The sequence below is a fragment of the Bombina bombina genome, chromosome 3 (genome assembly GCF_027579735.1).
Source record: "Bombina bombina isolate aBomBom1 chromosome 3, aBomBom1.pri, whole genome shotgun sequence".
Lineage (NCBI taxonomy): Eukaryota > Metazoa > Chordata > Amphibia > Anura > Bombinatoridae > Bombina > Bombina bombina.
Window position 1 is genome coordinate 1228042439 of NC_069501.1, and position 19612 is coordinate 1228062050.

At 41.1% G+C, this 19612-nt stretch overlaps 1 protein-coding gene across 1 annotated transcript in view; it reads right to left on the bottom strand.

The window, feature by feature from the left end:
* Nucleotides 1-19612, bottom strand: part of UVRAG (UV radiation resistance associated) — a gene marked incomplete in the record, with an annotated part of 561854 nt that overhangs the window by 119967 nt on the left and 422275 nt on the right. Inside the window, 1 exon segment of the mRNA XM_053708703.1 lies at nucleotides 10192-10270. Within this exon segment, the coding sequence (XP_053564678.1) occupies nucleotides 10192-10270 (79 nt within the window).

Genomic DNA, 19612 nt, shown 5'->3' on the forward strand with positions numbered 1-19612 from the left:
CGCGCAAAAGGAACTATGTCCATTGCCGCTACCATCAACCCGATCACTTCCATGCACTGAGCTATGGAAGGAAGAGGAACGGAATGAAGTATCCGACAAGAGTCTAGAAGTTTTGTTTTTCTGGCCTCTGTCAGGAAAATCCTCATTTCTAAGGAGTCTATTATTGTTCCCAAGAAGGGAACCCTTGTTGACGGAGATAGAGAACTCTTTTCCACGTTCACTTTCCATCCGTGAGATCTGAGAAAGGCCAGGACAATGTCCGTGTGAGCCTTTGCTTGAGGAAGGGACGACGCTTGAATCAGAATGTCGTCCAAGTAAGGTACTACAGCAATGCCCCTTGGTCTTAGCACAGCTAGAAGGGACCCAAGTACCTTTGTGAAAACCCTTGGAGCAGTGGCTAATCCGAAAGGAAGCGCCACGAACTGGTAATGTTTGTCCAGGAATGCGAACCTTAGGAACCGATGATGTTCCTTGTGGATAGGAATATGTAGATACGCATCCTTTAAATCCCCCGTGGTCATGAATTGACCTTCCTGGATGGAAGGAAGAATAGTTCGAATGGTTTCCATCTTGAACGATGGAACCTTGAGAAACTTGTTTAAGATCTTGAGATCTAAGATTGGTCTGAACGTTCCCTCTTTTTTGGGAACTATGAACAGATTGGAGTAGAACCCCATCCCTTGTTCTCTTAATGGAACAGGATGAATCACTCCCATTTTTAACAGGTCTTCTATACAATGTAAGAATGCCTGTCTTTTTATGTGGTCTGAAGACAACTGAGACCTGTGGAACCTCCCCCTTGGGGGAAGTCCCTTGAATTCCAGAAGATAACCTTGGGAGACTATTTCTAGCGCCCAAGGATCCAGAACATCTCTTGCCCAAGCCTGAGCGAAGAGAGAGAGTCTGCCCCCCACCAGATCCGGTCCCGGATCGGGGGCCAACATTTCATGCTGTCTTGGTAGCAGTGGCAGGTTTCTTGGCCTGCTTTCCCTTGTTCCAGCCTTGCATTGGTCTCCAAGCTGGCTTGGCTTGAGAAGTATTACCCTCTTGCTTAGAGGACGTAGCACTTTGGGTTGGTCCGTTTCTACGAAAGGGACGAAAATTAGGTTTATTTTTTGCCTTGAAAGGCCGATCCTGAGGAAGGGCGTGGCCCTTACCCCCAGTGATATCAGAGATAATCTCTTTCAAGTCAGGGCCAAACAGCGTTTTCCCCTTGAAAGGAATGTTAAGTAGCTTGTTCTTGGAAGACGCATCAGCCGACCAAGATTTCAACCAAAGCGCTCTGCGCGCCACAATAGCAAACCCTGAATTCTTAGCCGCTAACCTAGCCAATTGCAAAGTGGCGTCTAGGGTGAAAGAATTAGCCAATTTGAGAGCATTGATTCTGTCCATAATCTCCTCATAAGGAGGAGAATCACTATCGACCGCCTTTATCAGCTCATCGAACCAGAAACATGCGGCTGTAGCGACAGGGACAACGCATGAAATTGGTTGTAGAAGGTAACCCTGCTGAACAAACATTTTCTTAAGCAAACCTTCTAATTTTTTATCCATAGGATCTTTGAAAGCACAACTATCCTCTATGGGTATAGTGGTGCGTTTGTTTAAAGTGGAAACCGCTCCCTCGACCTTGGGGACTGTCTGCCATAAGTCCTTTCTGGGGTCGACCATAGGAAACAATTTTTTAAATATGGGGGGAGGGACGAAAGGAATACCGGGCCTTTCCCATTCTTTATTAACAATGTCCGCCACCCGCTTGGGTATAGGAAAAGCTTCTGGGAGCCCCGGCACCTCTAGGAACTTGTCCATTTTACATAGTTTCTCTGGGATGACCAACTTGTCACAATCATCCAGAGTGGATAATACCTCCTTAAGCAGAATGCGGAGATGTTCCAACTTAAATTTAAATGCAATCACATCAGGTTCAGCTTGTTGAGAAATGTTCCCTGAATCAGTAATTTCTCCCTCAGACAAAACCTCCCTGGCCCCATCAGACTGGGTTAGGGGCCCTTCAGAAATATTATTATCAGCGTCGTCATGCTCTTCAGTATCTAAAACAGAGCAATCGCGCTTACGCTGATAAGTGTTCATTTTGGCTAAAATGTTTTTGACAGAATTATCCATTACAGCCGTTAATTGTTGCATAGTAAGGAGTATTGGCGCGCTAGATGTACTAGGGGCCTCCTGAGTGGGCAAGACTCGTGTAGACGAAGGAGGGAATGATGCAGTACCATGCTTACTCCCCTCACTTGAGGAATCATCTTGGGCATCATTGTCATTGTCACATAAATCACATTTATTTAAATGAATAGGAATTCTGGCTTCCCCACATTCAGAACACAGTCTATCTGGTAGTTCAGACATGTTAAACAGGCATAAACTTGATAAAGTACAAAAAACGTTTTAAAATAAAACCGTTACTGTCACTTTAAATTTTAAACTGAACACACTTTATTACTGCAATTGCGAAAAAACATGAAGGAATTGTTCAAAATTCACCAAATTTTCACCACAGTGTCTTAAAGCCTTAAAAGTATTGCACACCAAATTTGGAAGCTTTAACCCTTAAAATAACGGAACCGGAGCCGTTTTGAACTTTAACCCCTTTACAGTCCCTGGTATCTGCTTTGCTGAGACCCAACCAAGCCCAAAGGGGAATACGATACCAAATGACGCCTTCAGAAAGCCTTTTCAAAGTATCAGAGCTCCTCTCACATGCGACTGCATGCCATGCCTCTCAAAAACAAGTGCGCCACACCGGCGCGAAAATGAGGCTCTGCCTATGCTTTGGGAAAGCCCCTAAGAATAAGGTGTCTAAAACAGTGCCTGCCGATATTATTATATCAAAATACCCAGATAAAATGATTCCTCAAGGCTAAATATGTGTTAATAATGAATCGATTTAGCCCAGAAAAAGTCTACAGTCTTAATAAGCCCTTGTGAAGCCCTTATTTACGATCGTAATAAACATGGCTTACCGGATCCCATAGGGAAAATGACAGCTTCCAGCATTACATCGTCTTGTTAGAATGTGTCATACCTCAAGCAGCAAGAGACTGCTCACTGTTCCCCCAACTGAAGTTAATTGCTCTCAACAGTCCTGTGTGGAACAGCCATGGATTTTAGTGACGGTTGCTAAAATCATTTTCCTCATACAAACAGAAATCTTCATGTCTTTTCTGTTTCTGAGTAAATAGTACATGCCAGCACTATTTCAAAATAACAAACTCTTGATTGAATAATAAAAACTACAGTTAAACACTAAAAAACTCTAAGCCATCTCCGTGGAGATGTTGCCTGTACAACGGCAAAGAGAATGACTGGGGTAGGCGGAGCCTAGGAGGGATCATGTGACCAGCTTTGCTGGGCTCTTTGCCATTTCCTGTTGGGGAAGAGAATATCCCACAAGTAAGGATGACGCCGTGGACCGGACACACCTATGTTGGAGAAAGTATATTAATATAACTGTTGGTTATGAAAAACTGGGGAATGGGTAATAAAGGGATTATCTTATCTTTGTAAACAAACATTCTGGAGTAGATTGTCCCTTTAAGCAGCATAGTTTACTACACAATGCTGCTATAACATTTACTATATAGTGTACCTCGTTATCATGACCTGCATTGTCTCTACTTGGATTGATCCCTTATAGTGATTAAAATGCAAGTCTGTAAAAAGCGCTGAGATAAGGGGGCAGTCTGCAGAGGCTTAGATACAAGGTAATGACAGAGGTAAAAAAACATAATTTATGCTTACCTGATAAATTTATTTCTCTTGTAGTGTAGTCAGTCCACGGGTCATCCATTACTTATGGAATATATCTCTTCCTAACAGGAAGCTGCAAGAGGATCACCCAAGCAGAGCTGCTATATAGCTCCTCCCCTCACATGTCATATTCAGTCATTCGACCAAAACCAGACGAGAAAGGAGAAACCATAGGGTGCAGTGGTGACTGGAGTTTAATTAAAATTTAGATCTGCCTTAAACACAGGGCGGGCCGTGGACTGACTACACTACAAGAGAAATAAATTTATCAGGTAAGCATAAATTATGTTTTCTCTTGTTAAGTGTGTTCAGTCCACGGGTCATCCATTACTTATGGAATACCAATACCAAAGCTAAAGTACACGGATGAAGGGAGGGACAAGGCAGGAACATTAAACAGAAGGAACCACTGCCTGAAGTACCTTTCTCCCAAAAATAGCCTCCGAAGAAGCAAAAGTGTCAAATTTGTAAAATTTTGAAAAAGTGTGAAGTGAAGACCAAGTTGCAGCCTTGCAAATCTGTTCAACAGAGGCCTAATTGTTAAAGGCCCAGGTGGAAGCCACAGCTCTAGTAGAATGAGCTGTAATCCTTTCAGGAGGCTGCTGTCCAGCAGTCTCATAGGCTAAACGTATTATGCTACGAAGCCAAAGAGAGAGAGAGGTAGCCGAAGCCTTTTGACCTCTTCTCTGTCCAGAGTAAACGACAAACAGGGAAGAAGTTTGACGAAAATCCTTAGTTGCCTGCAAATAGAACTTCAGGGCACGGACTACGTCCAGATTATGCAAAAGACATTCCTTCTTTGAAGAAGGGTTAGGACACAGTGATGGAACAACAATCTCTTGATTGATATTCCTGTTAGTAACTACCTTAGGTAAGAACCCAGGTTTAGTACGCAGAACTACCTTGTCTGAATGAAAAATCAGATAAGGAGAATCACAATGTAAGGCAGATAACTCAGAGACTCTTCGAGCTGAGGAAATAGCCATCAAAAACAGAACCTTCCAGGATAACAGCTTGATATCAATGGAATGAAGGGGTTCAAATGGAACGCCTTGAAGAACGGTAAAAACTAAGTTTAAGCTCCACGGCGGAGCAACAGTCTTAAACACAGGCTTAATCCTAGCTAAAGCCTGACAAAAAGCCTGGAACTTCAGCCAGGCGTTTGTGTAGAAGAATAGACAAAGCAGAAATCTGTCCCTTTAACGAACTAGCAGATAAGCCCTTTTCTAAACCCTCTTGTAGAAAGGACAATATCCTAGGAATCCTAACCTTACTCCATGAGTAACACTTGGATTCGCACCAATATAAATATTTACGCCATATCTTATTGTAAATTTTTCTGGTAACAGGCTTCCTAGCCTGTATTAAGGTATCAATAACCGACTCCGAGAAGCCACGCTTTGATAGAATCAAGCGTTCAATCTCCATGCAGTCAGCCTCAGAGAAATTAGATTTGGATGGTTGAAAGGACCCTGAATTAGAAGGTCCTGTCTCAGAGGCAGAGACCACGGTGGACAGGACGACATGTCCACTAGGTCTGCATACCAGGTCCTGCGTGGCCACGCAGGCGCTATCAGAATCACCGAAGCTCTCTCCTGTTTGATCTTGGCAATCAAACGAGGAAGCATCGGAAATGGTGGAAACACATAAGCCATGTTGAAGACCCAAGGGGCTGTCAGAGCATCTATCAGCACCGCTCCCGGGTCCCTGGACCTGGATCCGTAACAAGGAAGCTTGGCGTTCTGGCGAGACGCCATGAGATCCAGATCTGGTTTGCCCCAACGATGAATCAGTTGAGCAAAGACCTCCGGATGAAGTTCCCACTCCCCCGGATGAAAAGTCTGGCGACTTAGAAAATCCGCCTCCCAGTTCTCCACGCCTGGGATGTAAATCGCTGACAGGTGGCAAGAGTGAGACTCTGCCCAGCGAATTATCTTTGAGACTTCCAACATCGCTAGGGAACTTCTGGTTCCCCCTTGATGGTTGATGTAAGCCACAGTCGTGATGTTGTCCGACTGAAATCTGATGAACCTCAGAGTTGCTAACTGAGGCCAAGCTAGGAGAGCATTGAATATTGCTCTTAATTCCAGAATATTTATTGGGAGGAGTTTCTCCTCCTGAGTCCATAATCCCTGAGCCTTCAGGGAGTTCCAGACTGCGCCCCAGCCTAGAAGGCTGGCGTCTGTTGTTACAATCGTCCAATCTGGCCTGCGAAAGGTTATCCCCTTGGACAGATGTGGCCGAGAAAGCCACAATAGAAGAGAATCTCTGGTCTCTTGATCCAGATTTAGTAGGGGGGACAAATCTGAGTAATCCCCGTTCCACTGACTTAGCATGCACAATTGCAGCGGTCTGAGATGCAGGCGCGCAAATGGTACTATGTCCATTGCCGCTACCATTAAGCCGATTACTTCCATGCACTGAGCTACTGACGGGTGTGGAATGGAATGAAGGACACGGCAAGCATTTAGAAGTTTTGATAACCTGGCCTCTGTCAGGTAAATTTTCATCTCTACAGAATCTATAAGAGTCTCTAGCAAAGGAACCCTTGTAAGTGGTAATAGAGAACTCTTTTCCACGTTCACCTTCCACCCATGCGACCTCAGAAATGCCAGAACTATCTCTGTATGAGACTTGGCAGTTTGAAAACTTGACGCTTGTATCAGAATGTCGTCTAGGTACGGAGTCACCGCTATGCCTCGCGGTCTTAGTACCGCCAGAAGTGAGCCCAGAACTTTTGTAAAGATTCTTGGAGCCGTAGCTAATCCGAAGGGAAGAGCTACAAACTGGTAATGCCTGTCTAGGAAAGCAAATCTTAGGTACCGATAATGATCCTTGTGAATCGGTATGTGAAGGTAGGCATCCTTTAAGTCCACTGTGGTCATGTACTGACCCTCTTGGATCATGGGAAGGATGGTTCGAATAGTTTCCATTTTGAATGATGGAACTCTTAGGAATTTGTTTAGGATTTTTAAGTCCAAGATTGGTCTGAAGGTTCCCTCTGTCTTGGGAACCACAAATAGATTTGAATAGAATCCTTGCCCGTGTTCCGTCCGCGGAACTGGGTGGATCACCCCCATTAGCAAGAGGTCTTGTACACAGCGTAGAAACGCCTCTTTCTTTATTTGGTTTGCTGATAACCTTGAAAGATGAAATCTCCCTCGTGGAGGAGAAGTTTTGAAGTCCAGGAGATATCCCTGAGATATGATCTCCAACGCCCAGGGATCCTGGACATCTCTTGCCCAAGCCTGGGCGAAGAGAGAAAGTCTGCCCCCCACTAGATCCGTTTCCGGATAGGGGGCCCTCTCTTCATGCTGTCTTAGGGGCAGCAGCAGGTTTCTTGGCCTGCTTGCCCTTGTTCCAGGACTGGTTAACTTTCCAGCCCTGCCTGTAACGAGCAACAGCTCCTTCCTGTTTTGGAGCGGAGGAAGTTGATGCTGCTCCTGCCTTTAAGTTACAAAAGGCACGAAAATTAGACTGTTTGGCCTTTGATTTGGCCCTGTCCTGAGGTAGAGCATGGCCCTTACCTCCCGTAATGTCAGCTATAATTTCTTTCAAGCCGGGCCCGAATAAGGTCTGCCCTTTGAAAGGAATATTAAGCAATTTAGATTTAGAAGTCACGTCAGCTGACCAGGATTTAAGCCATAGCGCTCTGCTCGCTTGGATGGCGAATCCGGAGTTCTTAGCCGTAAGTTTGGTTAAATGTACGACGGCATCAGAAACAAATGTGTTAGCTAGCTTAAGTGCTTTAAGCTTGTTCATAATTTCATCCAATGGAGCTGTGCGAATGGCCTCTTCCAGAGACTCAAACCAGAATGCCGCCGCAGCAGTGACAGGCGCAATGCATGCAAGGGGCTGTAAGATAAAACCTTGTTGAACAAACATTTTCTTAAGGTAACCCTCTAATTTCTTATCCATTGGATCTGAAAAGGCACAACTATCCTCCACCGGGATAGTGGTACGCTTTGCTAAAGTAGAAACTGCTCCCTCCACCTTAGGGACCGTCTGCCATAAGTCTCGTGTGGTGACGTCTATAGTTAACATTTTCCTAAATATGGGAGGAGGGGAAAAAGGCACACCAGGTCTATCCCACTCCTTGCTAATAACCTCTGTAAGCCTTTTTTCGGTATAGGAAACACGTCAGTACACACCGGTACCGCATAGTATCTATCCAACCTACATATTTTTTCTGGAATTGCAACCGTGTTACAATCATTCAGAGCCGCTAATACCTCCCCTAGCAATATGCGGAGGTTCTCAAGCTTAAATTTCAAACTAGAAATCTCTGAATCCAGTCTCCCTGGATCAGATCCGTCACCCACAGAATGAAGCTCTCCATCTTCATGTTCTGCAAACTGTGACGCAGTATCTGACATGGCTCTCACCTCATCCGCGCGCTCTGTCCTTAACCCAGAGCTATCACGCTTGCCTCTTAATTCTAGCAATTTAGATAATACTTCTGTCATAACAGTAGCCATGTCTTGCAAAGTGATTTGTAAGGGCCTCCCTGATGTACTTGGCGCCACAAAATCACTCAACTCCTGAGCGGGAGGCGAAGGTACTGACACGTGAGGAGAGTTAGTCGGCATAACTTCCCCCTCGTTGTCTGGTGATAATTTCTTTACATGTAAAGATTGACTTTTATTTAAAGTAACATCAATGCAATTAGTACACAAATTTCTATTGGGCTCCACATTGGCCTTTAAACATAGTGAACAAAGAGATTCATCTGTGTCAGACATGTTTAAACAGACTAGCAATGAGACTAGCAAGCTTGGAAATACTTTTCTAAATAAATTTACAAGCAATATAAAAAATGCTACTGTGCCTTTAAGAAGCACAAAAAGCTGTCACAGTTGAAATAACAATGAACCAAAATAGTTATAGCAACCAATTTTTCACAGTAAATGTATTAAGTTAGCAAAGGATTGCACCCACCAGCAAATGGATGATTAACCCCTTAATACCCAAAAACGGATAACAATTTAATAATTAACGTTTTTATCACAGTCAAAACACACTGTCACAGGTCTGCTGTGACTGATTACCTCCCTCAAAATGAATTTTGAAGACCCCTGAGCTCTCTAGAGACGATCTGGATCATGGACGATGAAGTAGACAGATTGTGACTGAATTTTTACTGCGCAAAAAAGTGCTAAAATAGGCCCCTCCCACTCATATTACAACAGTGGGGAAGCTCAGATAACTGTTTCTATGCAGAAAACAAAGATGGCCATGTGGTAAAAATCATGCCCCAATAAGTTTTATCACCAAGTACCTCACAAAAAACGATTAACATGCCAGTAAACGTTTTAAACATACATTTCAAAAGTTATGAAGTGTTATTAATAAGCCTGCTACCAGTCGCTTTTACTGCAGTTAAGGCTCATACATTATTTCAGTATTAACAGTATTTTCAGAGTCAATTCCATTCCTTAGAAAAATACATTCAGTGTACACACACTCATCAGCCTAATACCAGTCGCTATCACTGCATTTAAGGCTGAACTTACGTTACATTGGTATCAGCAGTATTTTCTCAGTCAATTCCATTCCTCAGAAAAATAATTTACTGCACATACCTCTTTTGCAGGGGGGCCCTGCATGCTATTCCCCTTTTCTGAAGTTACCTCACTCCTCAGATGAGAACAGCCAGTGGATCTTAGTTACGTCTGCTAAGATCATAGAAAACGCAGGCAGATTCTTCTTCTAATGCTGCCTGAGAACAAACAGCACACTCCGGTGCCATTTAAAATAACAAACTTTTGATTGAAGAAATAAACTAAGTTAAAAAACACCACAGACCTCTCACAGCGACCTATCTTTAGTTAGGCTGCAAGAGAATGACTGAATATGACATGTGAGGGGAGGAGCTATATAGCAGCTCTGCTTGGGTGATCCTCTTGCAGCTTCCTGTTAGGAAGAGATATATTCCATAAGTAATGGATGACCCGTGGACTGACTACACTTAACAAGAGAAATGTATATTAATATAATTGTGTTGGTTTATGCAAAACTGGGGAATGGGTAATAAAGGGATTATCTATCTTTTTAAACAATAACAATTCTGGAGAAGACTGTCCCTTTCAGAGACTTTTCACCTTGTGTGTGTCCTGAGCCTGTAAAACCATGCATGTTATTTTAACACAATTATAGTTCTGAACGTTTTTAAAACATTTAGCATGTAAATCGTTTGCAATGTCAGTTAATTCCTGATGTACAAAATAAGATGAAGGTGCAATTTAACAGAAGGAAATGCTTGCTTAGATAATTGCAGTAGGTTATTTATATTCAGAATATATCTTTAGTCCCAACAAATCAGATCAAGTAAACATACATAGCAGCGCTACACACCCACCCACGTCACTCACTTCAGAATATGTTGGGTGGTGAATATATTCATTTGTAACAAAAATCAATACAAACCTGAGCAATATTTTTGTTGAGGAGGTAGACTCCATAGTCAAACTGCAGCTTTTCTCCTCCTTTAGGATACAAAGGAAACCTATAAAATAAAAATGAAGTTTTAATATTAATTTCTAGTGATTAGACAGACGACTTAAAGGGACAGGAAATCCCAACATTTTCTTTCATGGTTTGAATAGAACAAAAACTTTCCAAATTGCTTCATTATCAAATTTGCTTCATTATCTTGTTATCCTTTGCTGAAGAAACTGCACTACTGACAGCTAGCTGATCACATATAGTTAGCCAATCATAAGGGACTCATAAGAGTGTGTGCAGGCACCAATTAGCAGCAGCTTCCACTAGTGTAGGCTATGTGCGTATTCTATTTCAACAAAAGATACCCAAGAGAATGTGTCTTAAAATGACTCTTTCTGAATCATGCAAGTTTAATTTTGACTTTCCTATCCATTTAAAGGACCAGTAAATACAGTAGATTTGCATAAACAACAAACGCATGATAAAAAGACAATGCAATAGCACTTAGTCTGAACTTTAAATAAGAAGATTTTTTTTCTGACAAATTTCAAAGTTATGTCTATTCCCACTCCCCTTGTATCACGTGACAGCCATCAGCCAATCACAAATGCATATACGTACATTCTGTGAATTCTTGCACATGCTCAGTAGTATCTGGTGACTCAAAAAGTGTAAATATAAAAGACTGTGCACAAATTGTTAATGGAAGTAAATTGGAAAGTTTTTTAAAATTGTTGCTCTATCTGAATCATGAAAGTTTAATTTTGAATTGAGTGTCAGTTTAAGCACAAACACCTATCAGTTTAAGAGATTATTAGTACATCTAGGGGGAAGATAAACATTCACTGTATATTTATACAACCTCAAAGACAGCAGTGACCAAAGAGGTAACATCTGTACATTAAACATAATAGGAATCAATTAAAAACCACAATGCTGGGGGCCTCAGGAAGGTGATATGATGTTTGTAATATGTAATGGGATTAACAGACAGTTTTGTATAAATCCAAACAAAATGAATTACTATGTAACCGATGAAGAATAATAATAACTGGAGTTGTAGGAGGGTCAGATAGGGGGCAAGAAGCTGAGTTGAAGTAACAAATAGCTGGATGAATTGTTACAGGTTGAGAAGGAAATGGAAGGTGAAGCTTTTGAAGAGACGTTGACAAACGATTGCAGAGTTTCTGAACCAAGAATTTAGCAAGTCCAGCCTCTATTTGAAGACCAGGAGCATCTGTGGCCCTGACCTTTGTAAGATCCATATAGACTAATGGAGTATCTTGGTAGAAGATTAGGTCATGGGAACTACAGTTGTGCAATGAGTGTGTATTTGCACATACGCAGCCTCGCGAGCATGAGAATATGTTTTTCATACAAAAAGTCTATTACTTTTAGAGTAATAAGGTTTTGAGGCTTATAAGCCTACTGGAAGCTCCTTTGTTAACTGGGCAGGAGCTTCCTATTTATGACAGATGAATCTAGCTTTCTAGAAATGTTATATATATATATATATATATATACACACACACACACACATATATACACATCTCTCTCTCTCATTATATATATATATATATATATATATATATATATATATATATATATACACACACACACACTGTATATATATCAATCAATCTATATTTAGCCACCAATCAGCAAGAGCTACCCAGGTGCTGAACTAAAAAAGTAAATTTTTGCTTACATGATAAATTAATTTCTTCTATGGTACGACAAGTCCACGGATTCATCCTTTACTTGTGGGATATTATCCTCCTGCTAACAGGAAGTGGCAAAGAGCACCACAGCAGAGCTGTCTATATAGCTCCTCCCTTAGCTCCACCCCCCAGTCATTCGACCGAAGCTACAGGAAGAAAAAGGAGAAACTACAAGGTGCAGAGGTGACTGAAGTTTAAAATAAAAAAATATAATCTGTCTTAAAATGACAGGGCGGGCCGTGGACTCGTCGTACCATACTTGTGGGATACAATACCAAAGCTACAGGACACGGATGAACGGGAGGGACAAGACAGATGGTTAAACAGAAGGCACCACTGCTTGAAGAACCTTTCTCCCATAAATAACCTCAGAAGAAGCAAAAGTATCAAATTTGGAAAATTTGGAAAAGGTATGAAGCGAAGACCAAGTCACAACCTTATAAATCTGTTCAACAGAAGCATCATTTTTAAAAGCCCATGTGGAAGCCACCGCTCTAGTAGAGTGAGCTGTAATTCCTTCAGGAGGCTGCTGTCCAGCAGTCTCGTATGCCAAACGGATGATGCTTTTCAGCCAAAAAGAAAGAGGTAGCCATAGCTTTTTGACCTCTACGTTTTCCAGAATAGACAACAAACAAAGAAGATGTTTGACGGAAATCTTTGGTTGCTTGCAAGTAAAATTTCAAAGCACGAACCACGTCCAAGTTGTGCAACAGACGCTACTTCTTAGAGGAAGGATTAGGACACAGAGACGGAACAACAATTTCCTGATTAATATTCCTATTAGTAACAACCTTAGGAAGGAATCCTGGTTTGGTACGCAAAACCACCTTATCAGCATGGAAAACAAGATAAGGCGAGTCGCATTGCAATGCAGATAGTTCAGAAACTCTTCAAGCCAAAGAGATGGCAACTAAAAACAGAACTTTCCAAGATAGAAGCTTAATATCTATGAAATACATAGGTTCAAACGGAACCCCTTGGAGAACTTTAAGAACTAAATTCAAACTCCATGGCGGAGCAACAGGTTTAAACACAGGCTTGAATCTAACTAAAGCCTGACAGAAGGACTGAACGTCTGGAACATCTGCCAGACGCTAGTGCAGTAGAATTGATAAAGCAGATATCTGTCCCTTTAAAAAACATAATTTATGTAAGAACTTACCTGATAAATTCATTTCTTTCATATTAACAAGAGTCCATGAGCTAGTGACGTATGGGATATACATTCCTACCAGGAGGGGCAAAGTTTCCCAAACCTTAAAATGCCTATAAATACACCCCTCACCACACCCACAAATCAGTTTAACGAATAGCCAAGAAGTGGGGTGATAAGAAAAAAAGTGCGAAGCATATAAAATAAGGAATTGGAATAATTGTGCTTTATACAAAAAAATCATAACCACCCCAAAAAAAGGGTGGGCCTCATGGACTCTTGTTAATATGAAAGAAATGAATTTATCAGGTAAGTTCTTACATAAATTATGTTTTCTTTCATGTAATTAACAAGAGTCCATGAGCTAGTGACGTATGGGATAATGACTACCCAAGATGTGGATCTTTCCACACAAGAGTCACTAGAGAGGGAGGGATAAAATAAAGACAGCCAATTCCTGCTGAAAATAATCCACACCCAAAATAAAGTTTAATGAAAAACCTAAGCAGAAGATTCAAACTGAAACCGCTGCCAGAAGAACTTTTCTACCAAAAATTGCTTCAGAAGAAGAAAATACATCAAAATGGTAGAATTTAGTAAAAGTATGCAAAGAGGACCAAGTTGCTGCTTTGCAGATCTGGTCAACCGAAGCTTCATTCCTAAACGCCCAGGAAGTAGATACTGACCTAGTAGAATGAGCTGTAATTCTCTGAGGCGGAATTTTACCCGACTCAACATAGGCAAGATGAATTAAAGATTTCAACCAAGATGCCAAAGAAATGGCAGAAGCTTTCTGGCCTTTCCTAGAACCGGAAAAGATAACAAATAGACTAGAAGTCTTACAGAAATATTTCGTAGCTTCAACATAATATATCAAAACTCTAACAACATCCAAAGAATGCAACGATTTCTCCTTAGAATTCTTAGGATTAGGACATAATGAACGAACCACAATTTCTCTACTAATGTTGTTGGAATTCACAACTTTAGGTAAAAATCCAAAAGAAGTTCGCAACACTGCCTTATCCTGATGAAAAATCAGAAAAGGAGACTCACACGAAAGAGCAGATAATTCAGAAACTCTTCTAGCAGAAGAGATGGTCAAAAGGAACAAAACTTTCCAAGAAAGTAATTTAATGTCCAATGAATGCATAGGTTTAAACGGAGGAGCTTGAAGAGCTCCCAGAACCAAATTCAAACTCCAAGGAGGAGAAATTGACTTAATGACAGGTTTTATACGAACCAAAGCTTGTACAAAACAATGAATATCAGGAAGAATAGCAATCTTTCTGTGAAAAAGAACAGAAAGAGCAGAGATTTGTCCTTTCAAAGAACTTGCGGACAAAACCTTATCCAAACCATCCTGAAGAAATTGTAAAATTCTCGGTATTCTAAAAGAATGCCAAGAAAAATGATGAGAAAGACACCAAGAAATAAAAGTCTTCCAGACTCTATAATATATCTCTCTGGATATAGATGTACGAGCCTGTAACATAGTATTAATCACAGAGTCAGAGAAACCTCTTTGACCAAGAATCAAGCGTTCAATCTCCATACCTTTAAATTTAAGGATTTCAGATCCTGATGGAAAAAAGGACCTTGAGACAAAAGGTCTGGACTTAACGGAAGAGTCCACGGTTGGCAAGAGGCCATCCGGACAAGATCCGCATACCAAAACCTGTGAGGCCATGCCGGAGCTACCAGCAGAACAAACGAGCATTCCTTCAGAATCTTGGAGATTACTCTTGGAAGAAGAACTAGAGGCGGAAAGATATAGGCAGGATGATACTTCCAAGGAAGTGAAAATGCATCCACTGCCTCCGCCTGAGGATCCCGGGATCTGGACAGATACCTGGGAAGTTTCTTGTTTAGATGAGAAGCCATCAGAACTATTTCTGGAAGTTCCCACATTTGAACAATCTGAAGAAATACCTCTGGGTGAAGAGACCATTCGCCCGGATGCAACGTTTGGCGACTGAGATAATCCGCTTTCCAATTGTCCATACCTGGGATATAAACCGCAGAGATTAGACAGGAGCTGGATTCCGCCCAAACCAAAATTCGAGATACTTCTTTCATAGCCAGAGGACTGTGAGTCCCTCCTTGATGATTGATGTATGCCACAGTTGTGACAATGTCTTATCTGAAAACAATGAACAACTCTCTCTTCAGAAGAGGCCAAGACTGAAGAGCTCTGAAAATTGCACGGGGTTCCAAAATATTGATCGGAAATCTCACCTCCTGAGATTCCCAAACCCCTTGTGCCGTCAGATACCCTCACACAGCTCCCCAACCTGTAAGACTCGTATCTGTTGAGATTATAGTCCAGGTCGGAAGAACAAAGAAGCCCCCTGAACTAAACGATGGTGATCTGTCCACCATGTCAGAGAGTGTCGTAAAATCGGTTTAAAGATATTAATTGAGTTATCTTTGAGTAATCCCTGCACCATTGGTTCAGCATACAGAGCTGAAGAGGTCGCATGTGAAAACGAGCAAAGGAGATCGCATCTGATGCGGCAGTCCTAAGATCCAACATTTCCATGCATAAGGCTACCAAAGGGAATGATTGTGACTGAAGGTTTTGACAAGCTGATATCAATGTTAAACTTCTCTTGTCTGACAAGGACAGAGTCATAGACACTGAAATTATCTAGAAACCTAAAAAGGTTACCCTTGTCTGAGGAATCAATAAACTGATTGGTAAATTGATCCTCCAACCATGAACTTGAAGAAACAACACAAGTCGATTCGTATGAGATTCTTCGAAAATGAGAAGACTGAGCAAGTACCAAGATATCGTCCAAATAAGGAAAAACCAAAACCCTATTTTCTGATTACAGAAAGAAGGGCACCGAGAACCTTTGAAAAAAATTCTTGGAACTGAGGCTAGACCAAATAGTAGAGCCACAAAACTGGTAATGCTTGTCTAAAAAGAGAATCTCAGACACAAAAAGTGATCTGGATGAATCGGAATATGCAGATACACATCCTGAAAATCTATTGTAGACATATAATGCCCTTGCTAAACAAAAGGCAGGATAGACCTACAGTAACCATCTTGAATGTTGGTATCCTAACATAACGATTCAATAATGATAGATCCATAACTGGTCTGAAGGAATTGACCTTCTTTGGTACAATGAAGAGATAAAATAAAACCCCAGCCCCTGTTCCAGAACTGGAACTGGCATAAATACTCCAGCCAACTCTAGATCTGAAACACATTTCAGAAATGCTGAGCCTTGCTGTGTCAATTGGGACACGGGAAAGAAAAGAATCTCTTAGCAGGAGGCCTTAACTTGAAGCCAATTCTGTACCTTCCTGAAACAATGTTTCTGAAACCAGAGATTAAGAACGGAATTGATCCAAATTTCTTTGAAGAAAACGTAATCTGCCCCATACCAGCTGAGCTGGAATAAGGGCCGCACCTTCATAGGTACTTAAGAGCTGGCTATAGGATTCTATAAGGCTTGGATATATTCCAAACTGGAAATAGTTTCCAAACTGATACCGCTCCTGAGGATGAAGGATCAGGCTTTTGTTCCTTGTGAGGAAAGGAACGAAATGATTATTTACCCTGGAAAGAAAGGGAAAGCAAAGTTGACTTAGAAGACATGTCAGCATTCCAAGTTTAATCCATAAAGCTTTTCTAGCTAAAATAGCTAGAGACATATACCTGACATCAACTCTAATGATATCAAAGATGGTAACACCAATAAAATTATTAGCATGTTATAGAATAATAATAATGCTATAAAATTATGATCTGTTACTTGTTGCGCTAAAGCATCTAACCAAAAAGTTGAAGCTGCAGCAACATCCGCTAAAAATATAGCAGGTCTAAGAAGATTACCTGAACATAAGTAAGCTTTTCTTAGAAAGGATTCAATTTTCCTATCTAAAGGATCCTTAAATGAAGTACTATCTGCCATAGGAATAGTAGTACATTAGCAGGAGTAGAGACAGCCCCATAACCTTAGGGATTTTTGTCCCAACAAACTCTAATCTGTCAGATGGCACAGGATATAATTTGCTTAAACGTCTAGAAGGAGTAAATAAATTACCCAAATTATTCCATTCCCTGGAAATTACTTCAGAAATAGCATCAGGGAGATAAAACACTTCTGGAATAACTACAGGAGATTTAAAAAACCTTATTTAAACGTTTACATTTAGTATCAAGAGGACCAGTATCCTCTATTTCTAATGCAAATAACACTTCTTTAAGTAAAGAACGAATAAATTCCATCTTGAACAAATACAAGGATTTATCAGCATCAACCTCTGAGACAGAAACCTCTGAACCAGAAGAACCATTATCAGTATCAGAATGATGATGTTCATTTAAAAATTCATCTGAAAAAAAGAGAAGTTTTAAAAGACTTTTATGTATACTAGAAGGAGAAATAACAGACATAGCCTTCTTAATGGATTTAAAAAATAAAATCTCTTATGTTATCAGGAACACTCTGAAAATTAGATGTTGACGGACAGCAACAGGTAATGTAACAGTACTAAAGGAAATTTTATCTGCATTAATAAGTTTGACATGACATGCAATACAAATAACAGCTGGAGAAACAGATACCAAAAGTTTATAGCAGACTTAGCTTGGTAGCTCCAGCACTGTGCAGTGATTTTCCTGTAGTAACTTCTGACTCAGTTGCAACGTGGAACATCTTGCAATATGTAAAAGAAAAAAACAACATATAAAGCAAAATTGATCAAATTCCTTAAATGACAGTTTCAGGAATGGGAAAAAAATGCCAGAGAACAAGCTTCTAGCAACCAGAAGCAATAAATAATGAGACTTAAATAATGTGGAGACAAAAATGACGCCCATATTTTTTAGCGCCAAAAAAGACGCCCACATTATTTGGCGCCTAAATGCTTTTGGCGCCAAAAATGACGCCACATCCGGAACGCCGACATCTTTGACGCAAAATAACGTCAAAAAATGACGCAACTTCCGGCGACACGTATGACGCCGGAAACGGAAAATAAATTTTTGCGCCAAAAAAGTCCGCGCCAAGAATGACGCAATAAAATGAAGCATTTTCAGCCCCCGCGAGCCTAACAGCCCACAGGGAAAAAAGTCAAATTTTTGAGGTAAGAAAAAATATGATAATTCAATGCATAATCCCAAATATGAAACTGACTGTCTGGAAATAAGGAAAGTTGAACATTCTGAGTCAAGGCAAATAAATGTTTGAATACATATATTTAGAACTTTATAAATAAAGTGCCCAACCATAGCTTAGAGTGTCACAGAAAATAAGACTTACTTACCCCAGGACACTCATCTACATGTTTGTAGAAAGCCAAACCAGTACTGAAACGAGAATCAGTAGAGGAAATGGTAAATATAAGAGTATATCGTCGATCTGAAAAGGGAGGTAAGAGATAAATCTCTACGACCGATAACAGAGAACCTTATGAAATAGACCCCGTAGAAGGAGATCACTGCATTCAATAGGCAATACTCTCTTCACATCCCTCTGACATTCACTGCACGCTGAGAGGAAAACCGGGCTCCAACTTGCTGCGGAGCGCATATCAACGTAGAATCTAGCACAAACTTACTTCACCACCTCCCTTGGAGGCAAAGTTTGTAAAACTGATTTGTGGGTGTGGTGAGGGGTGTATTTATAGGCATTTTAAGGTTTGGGAAACTTTGCCCCTCCTGGTAGGAATGTATATCCCATACGTCACTAGCTCATGGACTCTTGTTAATTACATGAAAGAAAACTAGCTGAAAGCCTCTTCTCCAATCCTTCTTGGAGAAAGGACAAAATCCTAGGAATCCTGATCTTACTCCATGAGTAGCCTTTGGATTCACACCAATAAAGATATTTACGCCATATATTATGATACATTTTCCTAGTGACAGGCTTTCAAGCTTGAATTAAGGTATCTATGACCGACTTCAGAGAAACCCCGCTTGGATAAAATCAAGCGTTCAATCTCCAAGCAGTAAGCCGCAGAGAAACTAGATTTGGATGCTGGAACGGACCTTGAATCAGAAGGTCCTGTCTCAGTGGCAGAGTCCATGGTGGAAGAGATGAAATGTCCACCAGGTCTGCATACCAAGTCCTGCGTGGCCACGCAGGTGCTATCAAAATCACTGAAGCTCTCTCCTGTTTGATTCTGGCAATCAAACGAGGAAGGAGAGGAAATGGTGGAAACACGTAAGCCAGGTTGAACGACCAAGGTACTGCTAGAGCATCTATCAGTACTGCCTGAGGATCCCTTGACTTGGACCCGTAACAAGGAAGTTTGGCGTTCTGACGAGACGCCATCAGATCCAATTCTGGTGTGCCCCATTGCTGAATCAATAGTGCAAACACCTCCGGATGGAGTTCCCACTCCCCCGGATGAAAAGTCTGAAATCCGCTTCCCAGTTCTCCACTCCTGGGATATAGATTGCTGATAGATGGCAAGAGTGAGTCTCTGCCCATCAAACTATTTTGGTAACCTCTATCATCTCTAGAGAACTCTTTGGTCCCCCCTGATGATTGATATATGCTAC